The sequence below is a fragment of the Barbatula barbatula genome, assembly GCF_947034865.1.
Source record: "Barbatula barbatula genome assembly, chromosome: 18".
Taxonomy (NCBI): Eukaryota; Metazoa; Chordata; class Actinopteri; order Cypriniformes; family Nemacheilidae; genus Barbatula; species Barbatula barbatula.
The window spans coordinates 9,673,012-9,692,648 of NC_136781.1; the positions used below are offsets into that span (position 1 = coordinate 9,673,012).

Below are 19,637 nucleotides of genomic sequence, written 5' to 3' on the forward strand. Positions count from 1 at the left end.
CATCAGCCGACCCGGGCAGCAAGTTTCTGCTATAAAAAGATCAAGGGCTAACTGTGAGGAGTAGCCCAGAGAGACAGCGAATAAAACCATCGTTTGAAGCATCTGCTCTCACAAATACATGATTTCGAAAACACTTTTTCTATTTATGGCTAACAGATGGCAAATAATACACCTTCGAGAAACGAGTTAAGGAGAGTGCACAGAATGAATGCACAAGTGCATTAGGAGGGAAGTGTAAAGCGAAAGGTGTTTTGTTGAAGAAAATGTAAAAGTTAGTGTTGTTACTATGGTGACAATTACTGCTGTTGCATACTGGTATTGTCATCAAAAGATAGCACAATGAATCGATCTCACAAAGAACAATAACCATAAATATAATTATAGATTAAAAGTTTTGAATCTAAGTAAATAGTCCCATATACGCCATAACTTTGATGGTAAAGATTTAAAGGAACGATATCTTGTGATCAGTTTCAGTGGGATTTGTGTCCAAAATACATTCAAATTTGGGCTCCCACATTTACAGAGTAAAGCTGCAGCATGTTAGCCCAGAATAAACAACATTATCATTCATTGGTGTGGACGCAAATATGGTTATTGTTATATTTATACAGTACCGTTCGCCTTCAATAGACTTAAGATAGATAAAGTTCAGACTCAAAAGTCAAGCAGTGAGGGTGTATGTTGGTGTTAAAACGAAAGTTCACCCAAAAATAAAACGTTGTTATAATTTACTCACCCTTAAATTGTTCCAATCCAAACCTGTATAAATGTATTTGTTATATATAACACAAAAGAACACATTTTAAAGAATGTTGGAATCTAAACAGTTCTGGGGCACCATTGACTACTATTGTAGATTTTGTCTTACTATACTAGTTAAGAGTGCCCCAGAATTGTTTGGTTACAAACATTCTTCCAATCATCTTTTTTTTGTTCATCAGGCTTGGATCGACTTTAGGATTGGTAAATGATGAAAGCATTTTCATGTTTGGGTGAACTATTCCTTTAAGTTCTGAAGAGTAAATTCAGCACATCTTAAGTTTCTGGCTCACCTGTTTGACCGTAAAAGCCCCAAACCCTTGTGTGAGCTGTTCAAATCCTTCACCACTAGATGTTAAAGCCCTTTACCGAAAGAAAGACAGATTAAACTAATGAAGGATCAGCGGGTCCTGCCCAGCTTTTAGTTTGCCTCCCCAATCTCTCGTCCTTCAGAGGAATGGCCTAATATCCTTCGCTCTGACACTTCATAAGCAAAAAAGGTTCTTTTGGCAGTGTACCCCTGGCACCCTTCCTTTTGTTGACTTGCTGTTTTCTGTTACATCACTGAACTGGGCGTTCGAGTCATGGAGTTAAAGAGAGAGAATCTGTGCTATGTGGCGGTCACAGGGGAAGAGAAACATGATGAGGTAGTTTACATACAAATAAGAAGGGAGATAATTTGCCAGCAGAGAGTTCCAAAGCTGATGAAGCTTAATGCTAATGCAAAGCGTCACACATACGCTCATTTATTCCCGTCTGTGGGTTTGCTCTTTTCCCAGTCTGAGTGGCTGGTGTGAAGTGCTCCGTGTACCAGCGAGAGCTCAAGTTGGGTTATTTATAGCTAGTGGGACACAGGCTGATTTATCTTTATCCTGCCTGTTTGATTTGCACTCATTCCTCATGAGAGACACCTAGTGATACAGCATGCCTCAGAGCATTTAGAAACTGACAACTCTCTGATTCTTGAACCAGTGACGGCATGCACTGTTTTCATAGCTCCCATATCAGCCTTATCTTGCCATGGTTCATCTCCAGTTTAGCCATCGACGGCATATACTGTAAGCTTTCTATCAATATCTATTCAGCTGGCTACGCATCTGACTTTTACACTAAAGATCTGAATACGTTTAATATACTCAGTTTGAGTAAACATATTTCCAAATTTTTTTAAGTAAGGGAATTTCACCAAAACTTTTACTGTTAGTTCAAGTGATGCTCATTTAGATTGTTCAACTTCGACTTTTGTTGTTAGGTTGATTAAAGGACCAGTTCACCCAAAAATGATGTCTTCATGTACTCGCCCTCAAGTGGTTTCAAAACTGAATAAATGTCTTTGTTCTAAATATATTTGGAAGAATGCTTGTAACCAAACAGTTCTTGGCCTACCATAGTCATTTATTTGTTCTGTTGAACACAAAAGATATTTTGAAGAATGTAGGAAAGCAAACAGTTCTGGGGCACTTTTGACAACCGTTGTCATTTTTCCTATGATAGTCAATTGTGGCCAAGAACTGGTTACAAGCATTCTTCCTAATATTTTTCTCAGATTTGGAACAACTCGAGGGTGAGTAAATGAAGACAGAACTTTATCCCTCTTTGTATTTTGAAATAATTTGAAGTTCATTTTAAGATCAAGTGTATACATTTGTAGGTGAACAAGTACGATTAACAAAGATTTTTCATATGTGGCTCCAAAATAGTTTTTTTATCATTGGAGTTTGAGTACAAGCAAAATTATGGCAGTATAGGAGAAAGTACCAACTAAAATACTGAAAAAGCATCCAGGTTGGTTGAGAGATTGCACAGATTCATGCATAAATTAGGCATAAACTTTTTTCATACTGCTTTATTCCCACACTGTTATTTTGTAGTTGTCATGACTTTAATTGTATCCAATAATTATGCTGTCACTACAATTTTTAAGCATTTCTAAGTAATTTATAATCTGATTAATGCCTTTCTCTCTCTTAGACTACAGTAGAGATGTCAAATGTGTGTGTGTTCTTCAGTTCCTTCAACAAGCTGTTATTTAAACTGACCCAGTGGAATAGCTCCCTCAATTACTGATTCCTGGCAGTAAAGGATTTCTGTAAGCTTTATGTGCGTTCCGCGGCCGAGAGAGTCTTTAAATGAGTCTATGGAGCTCAAATTAGTCCTGAGCGGTCTTAAAAATAGCACTAAAGTAAAGGGTTCTGTTGGTTAATATGGAGTACGTTGTTGAGGCGAGCTATATGTTTGCCGTTTTTAATGCACTTGTGATAATGGGTTTAACAGCTGGAATACTTTTGTGCTTGTTCAGGTTGTTTTGAAATCACAAGAGGATCCTTCGACACTTTCTTATCATCTGGATGTCAATTCTCTGCTCTCTCTTTTATTGCCCAGGCTGGAGGGAAGCACTACCACCCCACCTGTGCCCGTTGCGCTCGGTGTCAGATGATGTTTACAGAAGGAGAGGAGATGTACCTCACAGGTGAGAAAAGGATGCAATTCTTACGGGATCTTAAACTGTGAGAGAAGTTACAACACACTGAAAATATTGACCGCCATCGGTTTTGTTAATTCACATGTGGAGACTTTTTTGCATTTTAAATATTGATGTTTCTTTAAAATGATAGTTCACCCAAAAAATGAAATTTCTGTCATCATTTACTCACCCTCTTGTCATTTCAAACCTGTATGACATTCTGCTGCAGAACACAATAGAAGATATTTTGAAGAATGTTGTTAACTGGCAGCCATTGACTGGGGTTTTGATTTTGTGTCCATACAATATAAGTGAATACTGAGATCTAATTTTGGATTCCCTTAGCCTGTGAGTTTGACTTTTGCGCAACAGTAAATTAAGTTTGAGTTGACAAAGACCTCTTTGAGAGTTTTCCATGACAGTCCTTCATAATTAGCTGTTTCCGGAACATTACGAACAATGTGCAAGATTCATGCGAGAGATAAAGGCTTCACTTTTAGTGAAGTGATGTTGTTCATCAAAGACTCCTGCGCAAAGGCTCATCTAGATTTGGCTTAATGGTCCATTCAGTTCCGTCCCTGTGTGATCGCTCATATGACTCCCAGTGCCCGTGGCTGCTACACATTAGGATGCACCACAGGTCCTGCCGTGTTTGTCTGTTCACATATGGTGGTGTTAAGACAGTTGTGTAAAAGGTTAGCGAACATGCCTCATGGCACATTAAATGAAGTTAAGAGTCAGCAGTGCTCAGCGTCAGAACTTAGGCACTATGATCATGTATAGAGAGAGCAAAAAAGAAGGATATGTAAGAAGAGGCATAGAGAACGAGAGAGAGAGAGACCCAGCAAGGGATTAAAAGAAATCCATCAATTTGAAATCGAAATTCCACGGTTGAATGGATGCACTCTGGTCTTTTATTCTCCAAGAGTGATTACATTGAATTTGCCTTAATAGCTTTAGTTATTCATCTCATTCCAAACCTCACTTGAGAGGTCAAGAGATATTAAATAAGAAGTCAAAACACAGACCTTCTTTCTTTCCTCAAGCCGTGTTTTAAATACACACTTGATTTACCCTCTTACATATGGTTATATTTGTGTATACAGTATCACACAGTACAGTAGCTTCTGAACATTCTTCTCTCTGTTTGCTTCTGTCTCTCAGGTTCAGAGGTGTGGCATCCTCTGTGCAAACAGGCATCTCGAACAGAGAGGAAACTCAGAGTGAGTGTTTTGATATAACAGTGTTTGGACTGAATTTGAAATGCCTTCTGATTTTGTTTTTTCCTTGTTTGTTTTGTTGTACAGCTCAGGCGCACATCAGAAGCCTCCATCTCTCCTCCGGGCTCCAGCATTAGTTCACCTAGCAGGGTCATCTGTGTAAGTAACAAATCACTGTCCAGCCTTATGGGAGCATGAATTTAAAGTGAAATCACCCATGTTATCTAACCTTCATTTGTATGTGGATTTTGAAGAGAGGCACACACAGAAATGTTTATGCGAACTTCTCATTTGATTTTGGCTTTATAAATACATTAACATTAAGATAATACATGAAGGTTATATCACCCCCTTTCTTGACATTGACAATTCTAATCAGAGAGTTAATCAAATTACCATAAAAACACACTGTACGTACCTCTCCATCCCAAGATGCATCACTCACATGCAACACATGCTTTAATTTATTGGGTTATTCATGACATGCGTACTGTGTGTGTGTTCTGTAGTGGTGCAGTCATTAACATCTCGTGTAGAAGTAAAGGTTGCCCATATGTGTAACCTTTGTGCTGTGTGCGATAGATGTATGTAGAATGCAATGTAAGCATCGGTGCTGTCAGGTCCATACACTGCTGAAGGTCAAGCGTGAGAGTTTTGCGGCACACGTCATGTGTGTACTACAGCATGCATGAGTGAGATGAGAATGCAATTACATGAATTTACATTTATGCGATTGATGCTTTGTCAAAAAGCAGCTTTTAGTGCATTCACGCTATACGCTTTTCATTATTGTATTTCTTCAGAAACGAACCCACAATGTTTGCTCTGCTTACGTCATGCTCGACCAAGGGACTTACAGGAACGATTACCCTGCCCCTTTGTAATTAAATCCAACAATCCGGCGAAGTCAAAATAGATAAAGTCAAAAAAGAAAAACCTTCAAAATGTACGCTTCCTGGGTCAAAGGGACAGTTCACCCATCTTCAGTCTTCATTTACTCACGTACTCAACCAAACAGTTCTTGGCCACCATTGACTACCATAGTAGGAAGACATTACAATGGCAGTTAAAAGTCCCCTAGAACTGTTTGCTTTGCTTCTTTTGTGTTCAATAGAACAAATACATTTGTCCTATGGTAGTCAAAGGTCGCCAAGAACTGTTTGGTTACAAGCATTGTTCCAAATATCTTTCTCTGTGTTCATCAGAAAAAAGACATTTATACAGATTTGGAACAACTCAAGGATGAGTAAATGAAGACAGAATGTTCATTTTTGGTTAAACTGTTCCTTTAAAGTTGTATTTGGAACTGAAGAATCCTTAGATTTGTGCGCTTCAACAAAGATCGTATTTATATGCTCACCGAAAAAGACCCAAGAGACTTTTGGTGTATTATAGATTTTATTTATGAGCACAGTTTCTTTTTTTGCTAGTGCACAAGCTATGCCGAGGGCTCATTCGCACACTTAATTGTCCCATTGATGTTGTCGTTTGTCATCACCGCTGTTCGGCTCATTGTGTTTGACGTGCGTGAGTGTGTATTTGACGTGCGTGAGTGTGTATTTGTCCCTCTCCTCAGGCCAAAATGGAGGACGAGATTCTTGATTACAAAGACTTGGCAGCGCTGCCTAAAGTTAAAGCCATTTATGAAGTGCAGAGGCCGGACCTCTGGTCCTATGAGCCCAGTCACAGCTACTGCTCCGATGACAGGCTAGAGCGACTCAGCTATGGGGAGGTACTGCTCTAGCGGGCCACTTCTAGAACCACTAGCATGTCTTCCCCCATCCCTGGATCTTCTGGCGTGGTCCTAGCTGAGCTTAGCATAGCTTTGCATTATCTGTTTCGTCTGTGGACTGGATGTTTGCTGTAACAAACTGAATGTGTGTGTTTTTCCAACAATTAATACTGAAAGGTCTGCTTTAAGAAACCTCTCATACTGGCATTAATGCAAAGTTTTGTCTAATTCACGCTTGCTTAGAAAATGTATGATGGTAATTTGCAGCTAAACAAGGGTAGGTGGGCATTGTAGGCCTCTTTCATCCTGTTCCTTTCACTTTTCCTCGCATATCATGGCATAAGATCTCTAAGCTGAAGATTTATTTCTGATTTTGTGTTATTCTGACTTACTCCATCCTTTTAATCCCCACAGTCCCTGGGCACACTCTCTCCTTATTCTCAGGTAAAAACTTTGGCTCAAAACTTTTTTTTGTTACTTTTAGCTTGCTCACTATGAGTTTGGCTAATAATGCCAAATTCAAGCTATATTTTATGGTATTATTGCAAAATAAATATTGTTTTGCAGATTTTCTTAATAGCAACTCTGATACAATGTTCTGATTACTGTCATACATACGCTTACAGTACTACATATGCTACAGTAGTCACTGTACACTTCTCGACTTCAACACGACTTAATATTTGAAATCTAATATGAATATTTAATAGATGTACTGTACTGTACATCTTGAAAAAATATATACTGTATATTTGATTGTGCTATGTAATATATCGAACTGATTGTTTTCATTGTATTTTGTAATAATACTATATATCCTATACATTTCATGCATCTTTTTATTTTTACCTATACTACCCGTATTTTCTGTAAATCTGCTTTGATACAATGCAATATTGTGAAAAGCACTACAGAAACACACTTGAGTTCAAAAAATGTATTGAAAGAGTAACATAAAAATGCAAGTGTATTGCTTAATTAATCATGTTTGGTCTGCATGGTCATATTCAGAGCAATACATTACAGAGGAAGTTCTAAATAATGACATTGTCTATGTGGACAGGACATGTATGAAAGTATGGATGTGAGGTTGAGAAGATCGTCCAGTCCAGGATACATAGACTCTCCCACCTACAGCAGACAGGGCATGTCTCCCATCATGCCTCGCTCTCCACAGCACTACTACAGATACGGTGAGTTCCTGCTTGCTTTTGACAGTTACATAGAGAACTACACTGAATATATAATACATTATACTGTATTATAAATTAGATTTTTACATTTTTTTACAACTAGTATCTCAATTATTTTCCCTTGCTTTCTAACAACAGTTAAAGGGACAGTTCACCCACAAATAAAAACTCTGTCATCATTTATTCACCCTCAAACCATTTAAAACAATTATCTTTTTTCTGCAGAACACAAAATAGGATTTTTCTAGAAACATGTTATTTTGTGTCCACACAATTGAAGTCAATGGGGACCATTTTTGTTTGATTACCAACATTCTTCAAAATATCTTCTTTTGTGTTCTGCTGAAGAAAGTAATACAGGTTTGTAATTATTTGGTTTTTTTTGGGATGAACTATCCATTTAAAAAGAGTTGAACCAGAAGTTCGAGCAGTTTCTTACAGTGACTAATAGTCCCTTATTTACTTATTACTATAGTCACGTATTTAGCAATACAAATAACCAACCAAAGCCCTTTGATGTGTGGAATACTTGCTTGTTATAAGAGGGACTTGATCCCACCCATCCCACCCACATCCTGCGCACCCGTCTGTCTGGCACAGTATGGTTTTTCTCTGTTTTGAAATGCATACTGTCCCTGCCTGGCTAATCACTGTCCATTGACATAAAGATCGCTGTTGTGTTGACTGAGCGTGTGTGACTAGGGCACCCAGGAAGTGTGCACTCATGTTCTGTTACTGTCATTGGCTTGGGGCTTGATGCAGGCACTGAGAGTGGCAGAAGTTCACCCTATTACAATCAGCTAGATGCCCGGTCCGGCACGCCCACAACAAACCAAGCTCCCAAGCATTTCCATGTGCCAGGTAGGCCATGCCTAGACGTTCACTTCATTAGCTGCTTTCATCTCTTTCATTCTCATTCAGCAGTGTATTTAAATATAAATGAGAATCCTTTATCTCACATAAAGACTCTCTGATGTCTCTATAACTGCTGAATCTGTCTATACTATACACCTATAGTATGTCTTCTTACCCTCACAATCCCACACTCTTCTCCACCTTGTTTTTAAGGTCCCTGGAAACCTGAACAAGAAGTACAATAAAGCATTTCCTGCCCCACCCTTGACATTTTACTGTCTTCTGCCTTTCACTTACATCTTCTCCATCTTTAATTTGTAATGTCTTCTTTCTTCTCAGCCACAGGGGAGCCCAACATCTACAGGAAGCCTCCCATCTATAAGAGACATGGTATAGTGTGCTCGGCTCGGCCCGACCCGGCCTGTTTCCGTTCACGCTCAGTCTTGCGGCTGTGTGGGCCCATGGGAAAGATTTGTCTGATTGGTTTTGTCCATGGGTGTCCTCAAGCAAACCCTCTAGTCCCCCTTTAGGCTAAAGACACATTGACTTTCAGAGTAGCGAGCCAATGATAAAGAACAGAGGCTCAGGATTTTGTGGGCACAAACAGGATAGTTAAAGGAAAAGGGATAGTTCACTCCAAAATGAAAATCTTGTCCACATTAATTCAACCTTGTGTGGTTCAAAACCTGTATATAAAATTTTCTTCTATGGAACACAAAAAGAGGATATTTTGAGAAAATTCCATACAGTTAAAGTCAATGGGGGCCATTGTTGTTTGGTTACCAACGTTCTTCCAAAAATGTTCAATGCAGAAGAAAGAAAGTCGAAAGTTTGCACGAGGGTGAATAAATGATATAAAAATTTACATTTTTGCCTGAACTATCCCTTTAAAATGATATTGTGACATAACAGATAACAAGTACTCTCGTCTTCTCGGTTAAATCATCAGACTTGCGTCCTGCTTTTAGTTCCCTGCATGACGGAAGACTGTAGAACTGGCACGACCCTCATCCTGCCTGCCACAGGAGGGTGATGAAAAAAGGACGAGGCTTGCTGTGGCATGATTAAAGCCTGCCATGCCCCCCTCTGCTTTACATTGACTGAGACATGGCTGTGTTAGATGCCACAGAACCCCCCCACTGAATGCTAAATTAAGCTCTTACTCGATAGAAAAACTGCTGTTAGCAGGCAAACCAGTTTAAGCATGCAGTAGGCAGGTGTGAAAGTGTCTAAAATAATTTTTTATGCACTGAAGGGTCACAGCTTTCCCCATGTAGGGAGCGGCCAAACATGCTTGTGTTAGCGAAAACACAACAGGTGCATAGTTGACATTCAGTCTATGGCAGTGTAACAGACTACACTGTATATATGTAATGTTTATCATATCATTTGATAGTTTATGTATTAACTCTGTCTGTGTATTCCTAAATTTGTGATCCCACCCCTTTTTGACTTTATCAGTGTATGCCCTCAACACACCATCACTTCTGACTTTGTTATCTCAATAATAACAGTAGTACATCTTTCCTTCTTTACTGCATGTCTGTGTGCTTGTGTGTATATTCTATATGTATGTGCATTACAGGCTTGTGTCATTTTTGAAGTATTAATGAGTTTTATTTGACTAGAGTAAAGCCGGTTGCACACTGTGCGATTTTAAATCCTTTAAGGTTGTTGCTTGTAACACTGCACAAACATGTTCCCAGATAAAAGACATGTGCTTCGGTGTGAAGAATAGCTCATTCTAAGGGAATAATAACATAATGCATTATTATGTAAGGTCTTTACGCTGAAGACAGTATTTCATATATTATATTGCATTTCTGTCAATAGATTTACACATTGGACCTTTAAAGATTGACATATTCACGAAGACTCATCCAGAGTTTTATGTTGTTGGTTGTCTTATGAGAAGTCACATTGCAGGACTGTGTCTCAAACATTTTGACAGTAAAAAGAATGTATCGTAGTAAAAAATCTGATTGCATTAGTCAAACGAAGGATTTTATCATAGCGTCATAATACGTTTTCAGGATACTCAAAGTTAGTCACAATCGCACAGTGTGCACCCGGCTTATCATTGACAACTGAACAAATTTTCACGGATAATAGATAACGATTAAAAAGTATAACTAATTTATAGGCCTAGATTGAATACTACAAATTTGAAAAAAAGTTCTGAATATAAATATAGTAAATGGTGTTAAATGGAGCAGATAGTACCACATACATTTTGGTATCTGTAACCATAATCGAAACAGTCGGAAGGGGTGAAATCTGTGTTAGTTTGTAAATTACCAATTTATTCTGTAGAAAACCGCTTAGCAGTATTACATTCAATATTTATAAGTTGTATGGATATAACCTGAGAGATTTATGTGAAGGAAACAGATGAACTCCTTTCTGTACTGAAGTTTTGCACAGAGCAGCATTAACAGTGTAGATTTATTTACTGGACAGCTCAGATACTTGCTCATTTCATTAAGTGTGAACTCTGAGAAAGGTTAGAGTCATCTCTGCCAACTTTTGGGCTCAGTTTAGAATGTGGTCAGGACGATGTGAAAACCTGTGGTAATGCGCACCACATGACCTGCTATAGATAAAGAGGAAAACACACATAAACAAAAACTGCAGAAGATGTTCTTAGCTGGGGGATTTAAAGGTGGGAAATATTAAAGGGGTAGTACACCCATTAATGAAATATGTCCCTGAACATGCAGTGAGTTAATATCACAAGCCGGTAATGAACACCTACAGAAAATATTTTGCTACCCATATGTTTGATGTGTATGTGTGAATAAACTTATTGTGTGAATGTCTGGCTGTGTTTGTGTAGTATAGAGACATACTTTGAAAGCACACAAGTTGCTTTCCTGCCATGTTGGTACAAAAAGATCTCACTGAAAACTCTTTGGGATGCAAATATTTTCTCCCTTATTGCTTTCTCCCTCTTTTGTCCCCTATTACCTTAAATACAATTATCTCTGCTGTCCTCGGTCACTATTCATTCTGTAAGTATTCTCTCTCCCTGTGCACTTGCTCATCTGTCTGTTTGGGTTTTGTGTTTGTTCACTCTGACAAAGTTTGTTTTTGTTTTTAATACTGTGAAGTGTTTTCTATAAGGTGGTGTGTTCTGTATATTTTGTGAGGTCTGTGCTTCCTTATTTTTGCAGAATATTGTGTGTTGATGGGAATTTACTTCAGGAAATGCAATAAATGCTGTAGTGAGTTTGGCTAAATATATATTAATCTGCAACGTTTCTAAGAATGACTTTCACATACAGTATGTAGCATTTCATTCTTTGCATAATGCTTTATAATCAGTGTTGATTGGTTGAACTTTGTGTTGAAGTCATTTCCTGCTGCGGCCTGTTGTGTGTGGGCAATGCAGTTGTTTGTACACTTCTGTGTTATTTCTTTCATCTGAAATCTGCTTGTGTGCTGTTATATCTTTACCTCAAAATGTTAATTTCACTTAAAGTGAATGTTCTCCCCACAGACAATTACTGCAATCCAGCAACTAAGAGCAAAACCAGTGAGGACATCCTTCAGTCCTCCAAGTTCTCAACAGCATACTCACCTGAACACTACCAGCACTCAGATTACTACCATCACACCAGCTCTCCTAAATGTAGGTGACAAATGTATTCATAACACAACATCCAAGTGCAATAAAACAAGTAATTTCATCTCAATGCCGTATTTCAACTGTTGATCAAGTAAGTTACATGTTGTCGATGTAGGGAATCGACTGTCGATGAATTGTTCCTAACAGTTTACTTGAAATAACTTGACGATGATCAGGTTCAAGGTCATGCAGGTGAATGTGGCTCATGTGAAAAACACATGCAGTGTACTCATGGAAAACCACAACTTATTACATTATTTGGCTACCAACACGCCTTCGTTTTACATTTATATAGAAATAAAAGAAAGTTCATTGGGACAATGAATGCATGAGTTTGTGAGGCGTGATGATTGACAGATCACGAAGGCGGAGGGGAGCTATTGTTAATAAATGTTTAATTTCTTCGTTTAATAGAAGTATTGTTGTCCTTGTTTTATTGTTGTATTTTCATTTAAGATAAAAATAAGCCACAAACTGAAGTAAGGGGAAAATAACTAAAGCACTATTAATGAAAACTGATCGTTCATTTTAAATAAAGATAGATTATGGGAATTTGGCTAAATTGATATCCCTAGTTCTATGTGTTAAGGAAATGTAATTGAAATTTTCTTTGATGCCTTGAACTTTTAAATACAGTGTAGAAATAAATCGAATTGAATATTTTCTGAATAACATCATAGAGCATTCTTTCCACTCGTTTGAACTGTTTTCATACATGAATGCCAATAAAAGTCCTGATTATGGAAACAGTTGGTATGACTTGCATACATAGTAGCCATAATTATGATGTAGTAAACTTAATCCATTTCAAACGCATTTCACTTTCCTTATGAGCTGTTCTGTGCCCCTAAAAACTCTTAATGCATTCACATATTTGATGTTGTGACTTTTTGTTTGAGTATTTTGAGAAAAAATGTAGCCCCAAGTGGGTGCAAAAGAGGATTCATGTTAAAATTTTGATGACAGACTGCATGTATATTTTATATTGCATATCTTCCCCTGCTGCCAGGGCTGTTTATTGTGTAATATGCTTGTGTCTCTCTAGAAGCTTAATTCAATGCTGATTGATGCTTCGTCAAGACATTTCTCTGTCCTTGACTTTCTCGCTTCTCTCTCTGGCTCAGCTTTACGTGCTCCCAGGAGAAGATATTCTTCAGGTGGAGAAGAGGATGGCTGGAGTAAAGTAAGTCTTCAAAGAGTTGGACTCTGAAACATTCTCTCTTTAGTTTCACATGTCTTTATCTGGCGTTTGGTCTGTAATTAAAGCTTACAGGGAAAACAGCGTTCCTGGATATTTTTATCAGAGATCAGCTATCAAGTTACAGCACATTAATCTGCTCAGAGACACAGACCATTTAACCAACAGCATCCAGGATCTGGATTCAAATCATACATTCAGAAAAGAGGTTAATTGGGGTTCTTTATAGATCCTAAGGGATGTTTATCCAACGTCAATTAAGTATTTTTGGAAGTGAAAATGGTTTTGTATTAAAGGCTAAAATGTATTATATTACTATACACTGTAAAACATTTCATTTCATATGAATTTTACTATTTAATTTTTACAGACTTTTCACACATTTTTAAAACACCGGAAATGTTTTTTGAAAATTTTAGGTTACATATTTACAGATACACGAAAAACTTGGAAATCTTATTTTACAAAAATGTTTTTACTTTTACTTTATATTTTTAAAATGTTATTATTATTTTATAAAAAGAATATTTGATTGTTATTTAGTTTTTAAAGGTTTTTTAGTGCATAGTATTTTTTATATTCTACACTAGAAAATAACTCAAATAACTAACGCTATAAAAGGTTAGGATGTTAGGATATTGAAAGAGGTCCTGTATATAACCTTTTCACCTGAGTTTCATGCAATACCTTGGAGCCACTCCAAATATGAGGACAGGAAAATGCAATGAACTGGTTCTCTGTATATAGAAAATGTTTTGATGTTCAGTATTAATAGTAATTATATTAATTAATAACACTCAGAAAGTTAAGACACATAAATCAAATCTATCGGCAGATTTCACACTGAATAATCGTATCTGTGGAGAAATTTTGTATTGGTGTATCTCTAATATAAAGCAAGATCTTCTATGAAGACACTTCATCTTAATTTCTCTATATTCTTACATTTTCATCTCCCATCTCAGATTCAGGGTGGTATCGGTAGGTTGATCCTGAAGGAGGAGATGAAAGCCCGCTCTGGTTCCTATGACAACGACCCCTGGGGCAGCGCGCAGAACTCCCGCAGCGGGAGCAGGGAGATGTTGCACAGCATGGGCCACAACAACACTGTTAACGGCTGTAAGTGCTCCACCAGAGAGATGATGTACAACCACACTTCACAGAGAACCGCTAGGTGCATCTGCGTGTTTGAAGGGGATCGCTGTAGTGTCATCGATCGTATAATACTTCAATGTGGCATAATTGTCGGTCACCGTTTTTAAAGGGCGAACCCATCGCTTGTGTTTGTGTAAGACCCCATTTTCCTTTCCGACAATCCCTTTGGGGCAAAGCGTGACGGCAACAGGTGCAGTGTTGTTTACACTGCGGGCAGTATGGGAGTTGGTTTAGTGGGCTTTAGTATGTCATTATTCAATGTGAGGTAGGATGATCGATGAAGAGGTGGCACCGAGCCATTTCATTAAGACAGTGGAGCTCTGGAACGCTTTACAGTAAAGGCAGTCTGGACTCTACATATTGACACAGGACGCATACAGTATGCTGAAACAGTAGTGTTACAGGGGCGGGATATTCTGAGGAGTGCAGACTCAGCATAATAAAACACTATTACAACTCTACAGCAGATGCAGCGCTATATGCCTATGTCTCCACGGTTGGCACCATACAGAAAAGTCCTGCACTAAACTTGCACCATTGGTTACAGTGACTTCTTAGGTTTGATTTAGTTGAAATTTAATAGACACTGGACTGGAAAGACCCCCATACATCTAGAAATGCTGATAAAATGAAAATTTTGAATGGTCTCTAATTTTTGTCCACGACTGTAAAATGTAAATGTTAAGCCAATGTTGTTAAGTCTGGCCCAGTCTGACCTTTATAATGTCGTTTGCTGGTCAGTTAGCCTTTCACTTCATATATGATGTGTTCTACCGTCATACATCTTTCCTCTCCCTCTCTCTCACAGCGTGCATGTGAGGAGGCTGCTCTCCTTAATTCTATTTCTGTGCATCTCATGGGGAAGTTGATAAAGCATCTGGAATTTTCCCTTCTGTCTTCGGCTCCACTATTACTATATTTCCCTCCCTCATATTCCTCACTACAGATCTCAATGCCTGGTGCGGCCCATGCTGTCGTCCCATACCCTCTTCTGTCCACGAATAGAAATACGTTGCAGGCTTTTTGAGCTGTTGCTACACATCACATGAAATAGATGAACGGGAGAGGGAGTGAGCACAAAAAGAGAAGATTGAAAGTGGAATTGTAGGGTTCTTTTTTTATACAGCTGAGATAATACACTGGAATACAGAGGTGACGTCATACGGAACGAAAGGTTACACACTATCTGCTGATAATAAACCACTAGAGCACAAATCATGGATTGTGGGAGGTAGCAGAAATAAAAAAAAAGCATTAACCTGAAATTAGGGAATTTGTATGTTCATCATTTTCTTGTATAGCCGGGAGGAGGTGTTGAAATAGGAATGTTATAGCCTTTTTTAGAGACATTAGGCTTAACCTTTTCTCTTGTTTATTAACTGAGAATTGAACCTGTGACCTTGATATCACCAGCACCATGCTCTACCAGATGAGCAAGAAAAACTATTTTATGAATAGATGGGATAAAAAGGGAAGAGAGAGATGCCAGCATTATCTTTTCTAACTATATTAAATCTTATGTTTAATTTATAGTTGTCAAACTGGACTGGACTTGGATGTGCAGTACTGTTCAGATGTATTTGTTAATTCAAACACCAGAAGTTCTTTGGAAATGAAAGGCTTTTGTTTTGTTTATTTGTGAGAGGGTTTCATTTGCATCCATAACTTGCCTCTTGATCCTTTCGGCTTTCTCCTTTTCTTTCTTTTCCTCTTTCAGTGCCACTCATGCGCATTCATCAGTCTTCTTCAGTGCTTTGATGTGCTGTGTGACTGCTGCGCAGTTTGCTCTCAATTCTGTTTGTTTACAGTTTAAGGACTTTTTAAATGGTTTATTCAGCAGCCCCAGAGCTCAGGGGTCCGACCTGATGGTAGACAATTAAAGCAATCAACACTACGATGCACCTTATACTTAGTTAAAAGGGAATTATGTTTTTGTAAGAATGCACAGAAAGTTGGTAGGTCCTAGTTTACAGCTACATTTCCTTGTTTAACCCAAATTAACAACCTGTTTTTATTAACATAGATTTATTAATTTTATATGGTTCTCTCTGTTTTTTTTCAGCTCCTCTGACAAATTTTACAGCTGATGGTGAGTGGCTTTTAAACTCTGTCACCTGTGCAAAGTGTGGTTTGACTTTGGAAAAAGAGTTTTACGATTACATGCAGGATCTGATTTTGTCAGGGATTTAAACTGGGAATGGAATTAAGTAATTGTGGTATTAAATTATCACACGAGTTCTAAGAAAGCTACTGAGTTGCAGGGTTCCTCTTATCCACATGAGAAATCACTCCATATTTTTGGCAAGGCTTTTATTTCCATGAGGAGTGTGGTAGGTTTGGTGTAAGTCACTTCGGATTGAAGTGTCTGCTAAATAACAAATGACCATTAAATATTTGCAGTGTAGCCAACATAGATTATAGCCTGGTGACTGGCGCCCTCTGATGTCTAATAATGGATGATACTCTCAATTTTAGGCTGTACTTAACACAGAAAATTTAAGAAATATGCTTGTTACATCTTTTTATAACAGTTATTATAACTTTAATTTCTGTTGTTTTAATTTGAAGACTACATATCAAAGTCAGCTTCTTTACCCGGATATGGCAGGAATGGATTGCACAGGGTAATGTACTATTTTTGTTACTTTACCTACAATATCAAATATTTGCCTCATTTGTTCTGTTTATTTTATAATGAACAACTTATATGTATTTCATTGGAAGGACAGAGCTGGAAAACAAGTGGAGATGTTATTAAACTATCCACAATTTATTTACTGGTGTGTTTGTTTTCCAGCCACAGAGTGCCGACTACTATCAGTATGACAGTGGCAGTGAAGTCAACTGGGGAATCAGAGGTAAATTAAGGTTATTATTTTTATTCATTAAACCCTTTTTCTTACACTGACTGAGTTTTCTTTCTTTCTTTTCCAGCAGAGTACAAGGTAAGCAAGCTGCCTTAACAAGGGTCTCAAAGAGAGACTGTAAACTCCTTTATACAGAAACACCAGTGAAATTGTCCCACTGTCAACTTCAGAGCAAAACCCCAGATTTACTGTATGTCAGTCTAATGAACCCTGATGGGTGAAAGCCATGTCCTGCGGGTCAAAGCATGTTTAAACTTGAGCATGGAGAATTCACTACTTCCAAGTCATAAGGGCACTGTGTAATATCCCATCTGACCCTTAATGGGTCAGGAACTACAAGAGAGCCTGGAGCTATGAATGGGTCAGGGGTTTGTTTGACCTCTTTGCTCATGGTTGGACGAGAAGCGTATTGTTCTTTGGTGCCACTTCCTGTCTCTGTCACAGCTACTGTACCAGTGGGTTTGAACCACAGTGAAGTAATTTCCTGTCACTTCTGTGGTTGAGAGAAAAGGGTGGTCCGTCAATGCACAGTACCGAGAAGAGTGCTAAACTGTATATACTAATATATGAAATGTTGTTTTAGTTTACAGAATATAAGCTAAATATTTAATGAGCACAATAACTGTGTATTTTAGTAGAAAAGGTCGCTTAAAATGCAAAAACAATTTCAACACATTTTTATTGATACTGCCCATAAATTTGCAATTACAACAATAGAGGCCTATTCAATAAGCCAATCTATATTAGGCAGCTAGATAACTTTACTGTGTCAGTCATTTTTAACTTCCACATTGCATTTTAATATCCACCCTCCACAGGTCTTTCCATATGAGGCGCTTATTGTGACCACAAGGGGGCGCATCAGGTTGCCAAAAGATGTAGATCGGACCAGATTGGAGGTAAATCAGATGATTTAGTCTATCCCTTTTGAAAACAGAGATTGTTAAAGTATAGCTTTAAATTAAAACATATCGTTTTTTAATTGTGATCTGCTCATTGAAAAGTAACCTTTCATTTTAGCGCCATCTTTCTCCTGAGGAGTTCTATCAGGTGTTTGGAATGACAATGGCTGAGTTTGACCGACTGGCACTGTGGAAGAGGAATGAGATGAAGAAACAAGCCAGGCTGTTCTAACATTTCTTCCCCCCCCCCACACACACAGAGAGCAAGAGACCTGAAAAGCTGTTGCAGTCAAACTAAACAAACACATCCTGAGACATACAGTCATGCCTGGACTGCACCTACAAATTGTGCAATTGTCCCGTGTGAGAGGGAAAATAAATGATCAGACAGTGTAGAAGACCATACGAAAGAAGGATAGTTTTTATTTATTTAAGTAAACACATTTCATATTTTCAGACATCTTTTGTTTGCGTTACAAAAACAAGGAATGGGAATTAGAAGGAATTTATAGTATGCCTTATGTTATGTGTTAATTCATGCACAAGCAAGGGGATTGAGAATGTAGATAAAGTTATTACGATAACATCGTTTTACTATGAGAGTGGGTGGATAGCCTGACATTAGCCATTTTAAGCTCCTCGATTAAACAAGATTATGTTATAAAATAATATTTGTTTCAGTCGTGTAGGAACTACATAAACTTGGATGGGGTAAAATCGTAATTAAGAGATGATTTGCTCGACAATGAATACCAAAGTCTGACTGTTATTTGTAATGTTAGCAGATGTAATGGAGCACTGTTTGGTGCTGTGCTTCGTTCAGGTCATTACCAAGAAGTAATGAATACTGAATGAATACTTTTATCACTAAAAGACTATTATTAGATTATTAGACTAAGTATGCTGAGACATACATTGGATATTGTGATGGTAGAAATACATATCTTTGACTTCAATATGTTTGCATACAGATGACTAAATGGATACCATGAAGAAAGCTGCAATGCTTTTTTCTCCAAATGTTATGCTCTTGAAAAAAAGGTGTATTGTTAGGCTAGGGCAGTTGTCTTTCCTGTAAGAGTGGATAAGGAAATGCTGTGATCCCTTAAACGGGTTTATAATAGTTTTAGTTATCATAGGTGATTTCTGGGTTACATGATTTAATTGACCATTGATGCAGAGGGAGTAAATATAGGTTGTATGGACAATGACAGGGAAGACATGTTCATAATCACACATCATTTGACAGAAATACACATCTGACTTGCAACAAGTGACCATTAACAAACTGTAAACTGGGACCTAACAGCAACTGTGGGCTTTTATTCCCTGGTGGTATACTGACATCCTCACGATTATTGTAGTTTCGTACCTCACTGACAAACAGGTGAACCATCGTGTTATCTGCCTTTGTGTGTAGTGTTTACAACCCGTATGCCCAATAGACTATGAAGTGTTATATTAATTTCATAGCGAAGAAAGAGAGTTAAGAGTATAACCATATTTTTGATTCTCTCTTTTTTTAATCGCTACCTTGCTAACTTTATTTATCTGTCAGTTTCAAAAGACGATGTACATCTTATATTGCAATAAAAGTTTGTTTTCTTGTGTACAGCTGTGATTAATTTCTGTGATGTGGGGTCAGAATAAATGATGGGCGT

At 37.9% G+C, this 19,637-nt stretch overlaps 1 protein-coding gene across 6 annotated transcripts in view; it reads left to right on the forward strand.

Moving 5' to 3' along the window:
• Positions 1–19,589, forward strand: part of ablim3 (actin binding LIM protein family, member 3) — a 45,950-nt gene extending 26,361 nt beyond the window's left edge. The window contains exons 7-23 of one of the 6 annotated variants that reach the window (XM_079479893.1): positions 3,145–3,232; positions 4,391–4,449; positions 4,534–4,605; positions 6,023–6,178; positions 6,593–6,622; positions 7,242–7,371; positions 8,134–8,232; positions 8,566–8,616; positions 11,726–11,857; positions 12,979–13,052; positions 14,018–14,171; positions 16,270–16,296; positions 16,776–16,831; positions 17,005–17,065; positions 17,145–17,152; positions 17,893–17,973; positions 18,095–19,580. In XM_079479893.1, the coding sequence (XP_079336019.1) occupies positions 3,145–3,232; positions 4,391–4,449; positions 4,534–4,605; positions 6,023–6,178; positions 6,593–6,622; positions 7,242–7,371; positions 8,134–8,232; positions 8,566–8,616; positions 11,726–11,857; positions 12,979–13,052; positions 14,018–14,171; positions 16,270–16,296; positions 16,776–16,831; positions 17,005–17,065; positions 17,145–17,152; positions 17,893–17,973; positions 18,095–18,208 (1,392 nt within the window). In that variant the 3' untranslated portion in view covers positions 18,209–19,580. Of the gene's footprint in view, positions 1–3,144; positions 3,233–4,390; positions 4,450–4,533; positions 4,606–6,022; positions 6,179–6,592; positions 6,623–7,241; positions 7,372–8,133; positions 8,233–8,565; positions 8,617–11,725; positions 11,858–12,978; positions 13,053–14,017; positions 14,172–16,269; positions 16,297–16,775; positions 16,832–17,004; positions 17,076–17,144; positions 17,153–17,892; positions 17,974–18,094 lie in introns of all 6 variants that reach the window. The other 5 variants (XR_013787919.1, XR_013787920.1, XR_013787921.1 and 2 more) reach the window with 5 other exon arrangements.
• Positions 19,590–19,637: the final 48 nt, after the last annotated feature.